Source organism: Sprattus sprattus (assembly GCF_963457725.1).
Source record: "Sprattus sprattus genome assembly, chromosome: 3".
Taxonomy (NCBI): Eukaryota; Metazoa; Chordata; class Actinopteri; order Clupeiformes; family Clupeidae; genus Sprattus; species Sprattus sprattus.
The window spans coordinates 23828991-23841490 of record NC_137922.1 but is presented as its reverse complement, the minus strand read 5'-3'; the positions used below and the strand labels follow the sequence as shown (position 1 = coordinate 23841490).

At 45.6% G+C, this 12500-nt stretch overlaps 1 protein-coding gene across 1 annotated transcript in view; it reads right to left on the bottom strand.

Moving 5' to 3' along the window:
• Positions 1 to 12500, bottom strand: part of cntnap5b (contactin associated protein family member 5b) — a gene marked incomplete at its 3' end in the record, with an annotated part of 61556 nt that overhangs the window by 1149 nt on the left and 47907 nt on the right. Inside the window, exons 14-22 of the mRNA XM_080835407.1 lie at positions 11820 to 11976; positions 11293 to 11420; positions 10684 to 10854; positions 8782 to 9000; positions 7960 to 8202; positions 4113 to 4337; positions 3186 to 3319; positions 1542 to 1629; positions 548 to 751 (exon numbers count right to left, since the gene is read on the bottom strand). Of these exons, the coding sequence (XP_080691533.1) occupies positions 548 to 751; positions 1542 to 1629; positions 3186 to 3319; positions 4113 to 4337; positions 7960 to 8202; positions 8782 to 9000; positions 10684 to 10854; positions 11293 to 11420; positions 11820 to 11976 (1569 nt within the window). The remainder of the gene's footprint in view (positions 1 to 547; positions 752 to 1541; positions 1630 to 3185; positions 3320 to 4112; positions 4338 to 7959; positions 8203 to 8781; positions 9001 to 10683; positions 10855 to 11292; positions 11421 to 11819; positions 11977 to 12500) is intronic.

Below are 12500 nucleotides of genomic sequence, written 5' to 3'. Positions count from 1 at the left end.
CCTGGCAAATGCTTGCAGTGTTTGTGCTTTACCATTAATTCAGGAATGTGTGCAACAGATCTTCAGGGAACAATTAAGTTAGTTTGTGTTTATTTTAACCGAAATTATTTCGGTTATTTATTTCCCCTAGTACTGTGACAGTAGAAAAGCAACGGCAATTAACAACTAAGATCTAAGATCCATAGCACATCTGCAGATCTGAACATTTTACAATTATTACAATTAGCATTTTTAGACGGCCATGTTGTTGTAATGAAACACTTCCTACATGTTATTATACCTAAACTTGTGCAGAATTCAAACTAATAAATGCTATTGTTTACAGTTTCTTACATTTTCAACAATATCTCATGTCAGAAGCACAGACGTGCCCGAGTCTAGCCCCGGACACACACATACACATACACATACACACACACACACACACACACACACACATACACATACACACACACACACACACACACACACACACACAGACACACACACAAACACACACACTGAGCCTAGCCCCGGACCCCCAGGGCTTAAGAACAGATCGGCCCACCTGCTTGTGAGCGTGACGATGTCTTATCGGCCAATATCCCACAGTTTGACTCCGCTGGGTTGCCCAGGACACTGACCAATGAGCTGCCTCGATTCAGTATGGCAGCTTTTAAAGGAGCCAAGTGATTAAACTGGACCGATGACAAACAGCCAATGAAACCTCTGGATCCTGCCTGTAGCACTTCCTCGTCCATGCCCACACGCCCTGTGTATGAAAGGCAGACATGTTGGGGTTATGTAACTGGCTGTAGTCTTCATGGGAAATACTGAAGTCAGGTTTTCCATCTACTCAGCAGTTGAGCAGAACATTGACTGTGTGTTGACACGATCATTTATCTGACATAAACGCTCCAGGGCTAAAGATAAACGCAACCTTCGGCAGACCTTGAAGATCGATGTCGGAGCTCGAAGTTGGGGCAGAAACTCATTAACAAATATTTTCATTTAGTCAATAGTGAGTAATAATGACATCGTAATCATTGATATATGAGACATGGCTGAGCTCCACATTATCGATCACTTGACCACGGAGTTGGTGGCACCATTTTCTGCTAACTGAACTGCAGGAATGTCTTGTGTGGTGTATGTGTACCATCTAATCCAAACACACATGGCTAAAGGCTCTAATGCCCTCTATTTTCTTCGTTCTGGGGAGTGTCTGATTTCAATAGTTCACATTAGAAATGCAAAGCCTGGCATGCCGGTGGTCACCCTGGAGAGGTTTGCTTATCAGTGAAGCAAAAAAAGATTTCTCCAGCTCAACTAACCAGAAAGAACTAGCCACCATGCAGCCCCACCGTAGAGAGGAAAGAGAAGAGCTATATTCAAGGATAATAAGAGACAATCTGCTGTCTAGCACCCGCCTGCTTGTCAGAATAAGAGCCCTAATTTAGGATAGAAAGAGTGGATAATGACCCAATTTAATTTTTTTTAGTATGCCTTTCAGTGATCATAAAAGAATTACAACTCCTGTCATTATGGAAGGAAGCACCCACCTGTAACCTTCCCCAGTGTTAGGGATCGTATTGTGTTCAGCTCTTTGTCAGATGATAAGCTGTATTTCTGGTTGATGTCCCTGTCAATCTGTTTTGAAAGAAAGATAGAGAAGAGAAATGTACACAGGCTTTGTGTTGTGACATCTCAGTATCCTCATGAGGACAGCAGATGCAATCGTAATGAGATATCTTCTGGGTTAAGCCACAGCAGAGAATGAATCATACTGACATCACACTCAGCCTCCGAGTCCTGAGGCCCTCACCACAGAAAAGAAGACTCGTATAGATTATCAAAGCCTTTCAAAGCAACACGGTCTGGAAAACTGGACACCGCCACAAGGTACATCCACAAGGTCTCCATGATTAAATGTTATTATATCTTCTTTACAATTTCAAAGATAATAGTTGCTGTGTGTGTCGACTGCTGAGCCCGAACCTACGTTCACCTATGTACTCAATCTCAGCCGGAGACAGGCCGCCTCATGAAAGACCCAGTTAATGAGGTCTGACTTGTTTCTCATGACTCAGGTAAATATTTTATTTCGGACAAAAGCTCTCGAGGTCTGCCTGAAGCGCAGAGACCTACACTCAGCAGAATATGGCAACTAACCACAGGACGGCTTTTCATAACGCAGAGGATGCTGGGAGCTGTGTGGAGCCACCATGGCTCTTGCGGTTAATGAGCCTAATCTTCACATGCAGAGTATCGCAGTTCACTCATAACCTCTTATTGCCATACTCCCGCTTTGATGCAGGCTGGGTCATAGATCATTGTGTGTATAAACATCATATACTGTATATAAAGTATGCATATGCATATCATAAGCATAGGACAAACATAGAGGGGCATATGAACTTATAGGTAAGCGCCTGTTTTAGGTGTTATTTCACCACAACCTGTGCCTAAAAACGTGGTGTGCTATGTACAAACTGATCGCATGCTGCTGAGCACACAGTAACTTTGTTGTACGTATGAAAATTGCGGGGAACAGCAAATATGCGCAAATACAGCAAATATGCGCTCTTCAACCTGTGTTGAAGTGAAATTTTAAAAGCATCCAGATTGCATGTTTGATGCTTGCATAGGGGAACTTCCAGGAGGAACGGAAGCAACATTTTTGCTAATCTGTGCCATTTAAAGCAACCTTTTCTTTTGTTTACCTTTTATTGTCTTGCAATGTCTTGTTTACTTCATCCACTTTCCTTCGAGTCTCTCTGTTTGATGACACCTCATTAGCATCTGCATCTAGTCCCTGCTTGCTAAACTTTAGTTTCCTTCCTGCACTTCCATTCCTTGCTTCCTTTTCTGTTGGTTGGTGGTTACATTTGTGCTGTCTTTCTGATGCAAGCAACGCAGATTACGATTAGAAGATGGTGACGTGTTGATGACGCAAGTGTAGATGCAGGTGTGGTACATTCAATGTCAAATGAAAAGTGTTTCTGCAGACTGCGATGCGCTCTCTGACATATGTCGTTTGCCCCATAGTTCATATGAATTGTAATAGTAAATCTGCATTTTTGATAGATACGGACACTGCAGCGTTACTGTCGTAAATATTCAGGCTACTGAGAAAAAAAAAGCCATATCCCAGCAAGCCTGTGCACAGAATGTCCCAAACCCAAATTCTAAAAGCATCTCTTTACCTTGACATATATGTCCTTTCCCTCTCTATGGATCTGGACTCTGTGCAGATGACCATCGGCCAGACTGTAGGGTTGTGGTGTGAACACGTCCGGCTTCTTGTCAAGGCTGAGCCGGTACCAGATCTGCAGACTCCCTGTGAGAGGAGGGGTAAAGGGGTTGGGGTGGGGGGGAAAGGGGGGGTAAAGAGGTTGGGGTGGGGGGAGAGGGGGGGGGGTAAAGGGGTTGGGGTGGGGGTGGGGGGCGAGAGGAGGGGTAATGGGGTTGGGGTGGGGGGGAGAGGAGGGGTAATGGGGTTGGGGTGGGGGGGAAAGGGGGGGTAAAGGGGTTGGGGTGGGGGGAGAGGGGGGGGGGGGTAAAGGGGTTGGGGTGGGGGGCGAGAGGAGGGGTAATGGGGTTGGGGTGGGGGGGAGAGGAGGGGTAATGGGGTTGGGGTGGGGGGGAGAGGAGGGGTAATGGGGTTGGGGTGGGGGGAGAGGAGGGGGTAAAGGGGTTGGGGTGGGGGGGAGAGGGGGGGTAAAGGGGTTGGGGTGGGGGTGATAGGAGGGAGTAAAGGGGTTGGGGTGGGGGTGAGAGGGGGGGTAAAGGGGTTGGGGTGGGGGGCGAGAGCGGCAGCAAGAGGAAAGGACGGTTAATCATTTCTCTGATCAGAGGGACACTTTTTCACAGTCTTGTCGTCCTCCTCTCCGTCTTCTAATGAAAATAATTGCTCCCCTGACCACGCTGCCAAGACGCCTGCCTAGTGGGATCCTCTGAAACACTCCTCTGGCGTCTTATCATCATTAACCACCGATCACACTTTTAATCAGGACAAGTGTTGCACTGATGAGCAGATGCTGAGATTTCCCTGCATTAAACGAGCATGTAAATAGCAAGGCTATAATGAGAATAATAAGCAAAAGAGGCTGGGGAAGGGAGGGAGATGTTACCATTTTGAGCCAAGATGGCGGCCATGTACTGCTGGTGGGAGGCGCTGATGGTGAGAAGCATGGCGGGGGCCTGGGTGGTGAGGAAACCAAAGGCCACGTTCTCCCGCGACTTGCTGCTCTGGGCCAAGATAGCCGATGACTGGCGGCTCTTGTTGCGTACTACAGAAAACGGCTCCTGGAATGTGTAGGTCACAGATGAGCCGCTCTCGAACGACATGGAAACTTCTGTGATGGAAAACACACACACACACACACACACACACACACACACAAACACAAATGAGACAGGACTGTGTTTGTTAACCCTTCAGCAGGTACTTTCACGGTGTGTTTAAAGTGTTGTAGAATGAACGTTCTAATCAAATCAAATATAATGAGGAATGCTAGAATCTTGCCTTGTTGATGAAATGATTCTTTTATTAGCATGCTCAAAACTTGGCGGGCTCCCTCTACCGGGGTTTTGGGCCGATTTAACAATCCGAGGAGAAAACTGATCTGGATGAACCTTACATGTTGTTCATTGTATTAACTCAACTCTAGGCTAACGTTAGCTAGCATACAACTGTTGACAGATGTTAAACCTCAAATACAATTTCACCTCCAGTTTTCGTTAAAGATTAGACCACTGATGTTGACTACACCCCCCAACTATTTTCTCAACAACACTCGTTTAGCCTTCTGTTTTTTTTTTTTTTTTTTCTCGTTACAAGAATTGTGGCACTTCGTCAGTCATTTTGTGTATATCTGCTGCCCCATAGATCACGTGACGTGATGCATTCATTGCTTCCTCTGGTCCTTTAAACTTAATAAAAGTCTGCAGTGTGTGACTCCCCATTATTCTCCGATCTTGTAGTGTTTGCATGTTTGAGATTGGAGCGAAGAACATCTGTGGAGATTCTCCTGATTCTCCGACGTTAAAAAACCCGCTTTTAAAACTCCTGTAGTGTCAGCTTTAAACACCCTGTCCTGGAATATCTCAGACGGTGATATAACGAGGCGCTTGTTCTCTTTATCACTGTTACATGAGTATAACGCCACAGCCTGAATTGGAATGCATCCAAAGCAACAGACAGACAGAGTGGCAGGGCCTGACTGGAAATGAATGCTAAAATATTGCAGCCTGGTGCAGAGACCAGAGACCTCGCTACCTCTCTCATTGCATTCACACCCTGCCTCTCTCTCTCTCTCTTTCTGTCTCTCTCTCTCTCTCGGCCTGTCTGAAGTCTTTCTCTGAAAGCCCGAGCGAGGCTGCTATCTTGCTCACCGAGCTGAGAATAGGTCTGAAGTCTTGTCAAATCCAGGCATCTGCGTCTGACGAGGTAAAGTCCACGCTGACAGCGCCAGTTTTTTTGACGACGAAATATAAAAGGTAGGGGCTGGAGCTCTCAGGGCCGCAGCCTTTTGAGGCAAATGCCGTCTAGCAGACGAGACAGGAAGCACTGTGGAATAATGGACCCACAGAGGCATGGAAATGAAGAGAGAGAGCGATGGAGAGAGAGAGTGTGTGTGTGTGCGTGTGTGTGTGAAAGAGAGAGGGAGTGTGTGCATGTGTGTGAGAGAGAGAGAAAGTGAGAGAGAGTGTGTTTGTCAAAAAGAGAGACAGAGAGAGAGAGAGAGCGTGTTTCCGTGTGTAAAAAAGAGAGGGAGAGAGGGAGAAAGGGAGAGAGAGGGAAAGAGAGACTTGAGTAGTGCAAGACAAGAGTAGGCAGGACGGGGCGTGTCTCTCCTCACTTCTCCTCACTTCTCCTCACTTCGCCTCGCCTCGACTCTCATTCTCGGTCGCTTTGATCAGATCCTGCTCTCTCTCTCTTCGCCAGCGTTTGAAATCACACCGCCGAGGCCAGTTACCTGCCTTAGAAGCTCTCAAATTGGGCTCCTCACATGTTTATGAACCGTGTCAGGCTCCCACAGGTGTCCTACAGACGCTAATAATATAAACCTCAAGCTAACCAAGATGCTAGCAAATATCATCTATGTCCTAAAACCACATCATTGAGTGTATTTGTTTGATACAAATGCTGTATTACTAAATAGTAATTTTCCTGATGGTGATACAAGTTTCCTTCTAGGTGGTTAACCTTTCTCATAGCTATTTCAGCTACTTGGCAGTTGACCTGTTTTGTAGGAGGTTTGCCTATCTTACAGGTGTTTTACCTGTATTGTAGATGCTATACCTTAGGGTGACCAGACGTCCTCTTTTTCCCGGACATGTCCTCTTTTTGAGACCTAAAAAAGACGTCCGGCAGGGATTCCCAAATTGTCCGGGTTTTTGATTCCTGTCTCTTTGTAGTAGTTTCCTCAAAGTGAACGAGTGTTGGGAACACACCAGCGATCAATGATTGACTACCTATATAACTGGCAAGTTGTACCATATATTATATATACCCTCGGAATGGCCAACCTATCTCGGTCATGGTGGGTATTATTTTGTAGAAAGGAAATAGTCAGTAGCAATCTATGACACAATTATATGCTTATCCTACATAAACTATGGAAACTATTAAAAAAACTATTCAATTAAATGAATAATTTCTTATTTTCATTGGTATTGTTGTCATATACAGATATGCAATGATTTGTGGGTAATATTTTGTTGTCCAATGTCAAGTCTCTATTTGATCATGTGACGAGACGATCTAATTTAGACGCACAATCTAAACGTCAAGACCTAGAGGCAAAGTACACAGGCAAGCACCTTTCAAACATAAAGGTGGTGATTCATGATATTCTTTTTCAATGGAAAGGATAGCCAGCCAATTCAGCCTCTCCTGCTCCATGCGGCCCCTCAGGTAGGTCTTTTTGAGTTTCAATTTGGAAAAAGATCACTCGGCTGTTGCCACTGTCACCGATGTCAGAAACAATAGCAGAGCAGTGCACTGCACACCTTACCGAAGGTGGATTTTAGGGAATGATAATCCACAATCAGCATCTTGGCAAATTGGGAGACTACGGACTGCTAGGCAATCTGCTCCAAAACAGGCCCTGAATGATAGGTCGCCGCCGAGCGCCTGTTTCATTGTATGTGTTTTTCAGATGTTGGTAAAGCTGCTGTGCCGCCGCAACAAATCGTGCCTTTCATAAGTGTTTTTAAAGAACCTTTCAGCACTTTGACCGTTTGTTTACGTTAGTGTGTCAGAGTGCTATTGTTGATATCTTTCTTTTTTACATGTCTACTTTCCCAATACAATAGCCGAAGTAAATAATTCTCCCCACCGGCGATTGTTGTTGTTTACGATTTTCTATCAGTTCTCTCACCACACAACGACGTCTCATCTTTGCTCCTTGAATGTCGATATGTAATGGTATGGAGTTATTGAAACTTACTACGTGTAAAAAAGACTAGAAATTGAATGTTTATTTTTCATTGAATGTTTATATAAAGATATAAAGTTGCACTGGGTGCCTTTAATATTAAGATATTAATGAGAGGGAGGCCAGCTATCAGAGTTTGTTGTTGCTTTATCTTTTGCAAAAGGAGAGATGACACAATGGATTATACATAATTACAACATAGGAAAGTTTAACTATTATACAGTGTATATGCCTAATGTGTGTGTGTGTGTGTGTGTGTGTGTGTGTGTGTGTGTGTGTGTGTGTGTGCGCGCCTCTTAACTAGTAAATAACGTGCACTAGGGCCCTTGATAATAGCATGCACGAGGGCCTGTCGTAACTACCAACACCAGCCCCCCCCGCCCCCCCCCCCCCCCGACCGTCACCGCTGAAGTGTCCTCTTTTTCACCAACTCAAATCTGGTCACCCTACTATACCTATCTTACAGGTGTTATACCTGTGTTGTAGATGCTATACCTATCTGACAGGTGTTTTACCTGTGTTGGAGGTAGTTTACCTGTCCTGCAGCGTGGTCCTTCGTACGCCGAGTGTGTGCAGTCACACTCGTAGCCGTTGCTCTTCTCGATGCACCTGCCCCTGTTGTGGCACAGGTTGCTGTGGCTGCTGCAGTGACCCGGGCACCCCGAGCTCACGCCGGGAGTCATCTTTGCCCGTTCCTCCAGGTCAAGGGTCATGCCGTTCATGCTCAATGCCCGTATGCAGCCCAGAAAACCCCTGGACTGCCTGGATGCGGTGCCACCTGGGAAGGAGAGAGACCACGGTGAGTGACATTTTAGTCAAGCAGCCATTTTATTTTCTGCCATCTTCTCCCGATGGAATGTTCTCCCGATGGAATGTTAAACAACAGGCCCTTTCTCTCTCTCTCCAAGGCTGTAAATAACCTTCCTTCCCTCTCTCCCTCTCTCTTTCTCACTCTCTCTCTCCCTCTCCCTCTCTCTCTCTCTCTCCCTTTCTCTCTCTCCAAGGCTGTAAATAACAAGCAAATTTATAGTTGACATGGTTATTTTTCATCCATTATCTCAGGAGAGGGAGAAGAAAAGAAAAAAAGACTGAGCTGAATTTGACGCCATGGGGAACGCTTTTTCACAGTCTGATGAGCGTGTCACCGGCACGAACACTCTCTCTCTCTCCGCTGCGAGTCTGCTCATGTTGCCGGCACACACACAGACACAGACGGCGTCAGCGTGGCGGCCCGGGACGTGGGCTAGCGGGCGCACAGATTGGCACAGCGGCCCACGGCAGCACCAGTAGGAGCTGGCAGAAGTGCGGGGCGTTTAGGCGTAGGGGCTGATGGACGGACGGGCAGGCGGGTGCTTACCCACAAACAGCTGTCCGCTGAGCTGCAGGCGGTAGTGCCCCTCGGGGGGTGCCTCCAGGAAGCGCAGGGGCAGCTGGTCCACCTGGAGTGAGGCCTCCTTGGTGTTGCGCTCGGCCCGCACGTAGTGCCACTGCTTGTCGTTGAGCGGCAGGAGGGACTTCACTGTCAGTGACACGGCCCCGTTGCCCACGTCGAAGGTGAAATTCACCGCAGTGGGGGCTGAGAGAGAAAGGGAGGGAGAAGAAGAAGGGAGAATGAAAGAGAGATAGAAAGAGAGGGAGAAAGGAAGAAGAGAGGCACAAAAGAAGCGAGATTAAGAGTGAGAGTGAGAAATAGAGAGAGAGCGAACGAGAGGGAGAGAGACACAGAAAGGCAGAGAGAGATAAGAGACTAAGAACCCATCAGTCCAGTCTGATTTATATCCCATGTGGATCCACTAATGCTGCATTAATAGATATGGCAATGACAGCTGCTTCAGGGAAATGGAGAGAGAGGGTTATGTGTGTGAGAGAGAGAGAGAGAGAGCGAAAGAATGAGAGAAAAAGAGTGAGAATGAGAGAGAAAGAGATAGTGGCTGTGTGAGAGAGTGAGCGTGACGATGATAGTCAGAGAAACAGATGGAAGTCTTCCAATGGGACCATTTAATTTAAAGTCCTGCTAAACAGGTTGTGTTTTATAACATCAAATGAACAAAATTGATACTCTGTATTCTCTTTCATCAGCATGTCCCTTTCGCCTTCACTCCAAAACAGCTACACATAGTAAAGTCCACCCTCAGTAATACCCTCAAAAGCCTCTTTAAGACGAAAAAGGGAAAAGAAAAAAGAGAAAAAAAAGCTGTAGAAGAAACATCAAAACTCAGCCAGCCCTTCGTGCATCAGCAGGGGGTTTAGTGATGTCTGTCACGGCCATCTGATTGCTGATAAAGAGCTTTAAGCGGCAGAGAATGAGAGATCGCACTCTTCACAAAGAGCCAATAAGAGCCCGGTCTGGAGAAGCACGCATTGTTTTCGACATTTACGTGATGAGATTTCCACTGCAGACAACCCAGTTGAAACTGACTAGAATTTCTGCAAACTCAAAGTGCATTGAATATATATGGCACAAACGTTAAGGTAAGCACCCACACCCAACCTCCTCATTTCCCTTCACCTCCAGCCCAACGACTCAAAATCCTCCTTCGATCCCTGCTCTCAGGCGGTTTACATTTGGGTGAATAACTTTACATGCCCTGGGTTACTCATTTCCATCCACATCTGGTCCGCATTCCACATTCCAGATTCCACATTCCACATTCCACATTCCACATCCACATCTGCATTCCACATCCACATTCCAGATTCCACATTCCACATCTGTATTCCACATCCACATTCCACATCTGTATTCCACATCTGCCTTCCAGATTCCACATATATCATCCACATTCCACATCTGTATTCCACATCCACATTCCACATCTGTATTCCGTATCCACATTCCACATCTGTATTCCACATCCACATTCCACATCTGTATTCCACATCCACATTCCACCATGGATGCCTGCAGGCAGATATGTTAATATGAGTCTGGTTACAAGTGACTAGTGGCCCTCACACCTGCACCTCTGCATGGTGGCTCTAAAAAGGTGCATTCCGCAATTCTGGTTAAAGTTTGTTGATATTTAAGCTCAACAGCCAATCAAATGACACCCCTCCCGTCCGTGCTCCAGAAGTGGCATGTTGATTGGAGGAGGTTTTTTTGAGAGCGGACAAAAAAATGGACAGCCAGAGGACCTTGAGTAGCGATTTGCTGAATAAGACCAAATTTGACTAAGAATTGCAGACTGCACCTCTAATGTCCCTCTGAAGTTTAGCTGTGCTGCTGACCAGAGAGGAAGTTACTTATGGCCTGACTCACCGCTCAGCTCCAAGCGGATGAAGTCTCGAGCACCCGTGTTCTCCAGGAACACGCCGGAATGAGCTGTGGTCTTGAAGTAGAAAGCCACGTCAGCGCTGAGCTCGGCCTGGAAGGTGGGGAAGTGCAGGTAGGACGACTCCTGGTAGAAGGAGGCAGCATTCCAGAGAAACCCTGGGTGCCAAGGATAGAAGTGATAATTTACTACTAAAACAAAACAAACACACACACACACACACACACACACACACACACACACACACACACACAAACACACACACACCTTAAGGTGTTTTTTTTTTTTTTTACTTTAATCACATTCAAACTAACAGCTCAAAACGAGAATGAACATATTACATTCAGCAGAAGGAGAACCCGTTGAGAACTGGATGCTTTTATACGGCACAGAACAACACCAGTCATAGAAACCAAACAAGCACCAAAGGCCTGCGAGCGAAAGTGATCCTGACTGATAAGTTGTTATAAACAACAACCTTGTCAAGTCCATCATCGGTTTACGGAAAATAGTATGATCCAATAACTAAATCACACCCACTGGCATCCTCAATGCAGCCGTGTTAGGCAGATAAACCAGATCAATCACAAACTTACTGTCACCATAACACTGCAGTGGGCCGACCGTGTAGATGGCTTCTGAGCCTGTCCTGTTCGTGTCGCCAACCACGATCTCTGTCATCGGTAAATGGTCTTTGTAAGATAATGTCCCAGTGTCATTTTCCCTGGAAACAAATTAATTTACACAGAGCACATTATTCAAATTTAAACAGAATAAATGCTTTTGTTTAAAGGGTCACAAAATACTGGATATGCATTACTGTTAGTCAGAAGTATATGTGTATGTATATGGTATGCATATAAGTCAGAAGTATATGTGTATGTATATGGTTTGCATTTTGGCATATTTAAGGAAGTAACTGCAGGTAGGTAGGTAAAGAGGTAAATCATTTCTTCAAAACACAGAATGTATGTATGTATGAATATATGTATGTATGAATATACGTATGAATATACTTTATGTGTGTATGTATATGTATGTATGGTTGTATGTATGTATATAATACATTAATCAAACAATCAATTGATTGATCAATCAGACAAAATGTCGACCTTTCCCTCACCATGATTGTCTGTCGGCGTCGCAGTTACAGAAGAAGTTCATGTCGATGCAGTTCTCCTCCAGGCTGCAGGAGCACTGCTGCACCCCCGGCAGGACGCCTCCCCAGTACGTGCGCTTCTCCCCGGCCCGGTCCATCCACCACGCCAGCGGGGTTCCGTCTGCAAGCAGCACAGCACAGCACAGCTGACTAACTAATTGTATCGTTTTGTTTGCCAAACCACGGCAAACAAAACGACAAAAAACCTTCAATCACAGTGTGACTGTGTTATTTGCCACTACACAAATGTGGACCTTACTTGACCACAATGGTGCTTCGGGTATAATTACTTTGGTTTACCACTGTAGTTGACCGGCAGCTTCAACACGATGGGGTCCTCTTTAAATTATATATTTTACATTCAGGCATATATATTGAACAGCATTGAGTCACACCAAAACCTCCCGCGGTAATGCACTTACACACAAAGGGATGGACACTGGTATTGCATTAGTGTACAGCACTGGTCAAAATGACCAGAATGTCACACCATCGATTAGCTTCAGTTTTTCTTTTATTCCCTGGTAATTGCTGAGATGCAAGCTTCAATTTTCTGGATAAAAAATCCAATGCGCAGCCTGTACGTGCTCGCTGCAAATACGCATTGATTGCTATTATGATTTAATTTAGTACAATTATTCTCCG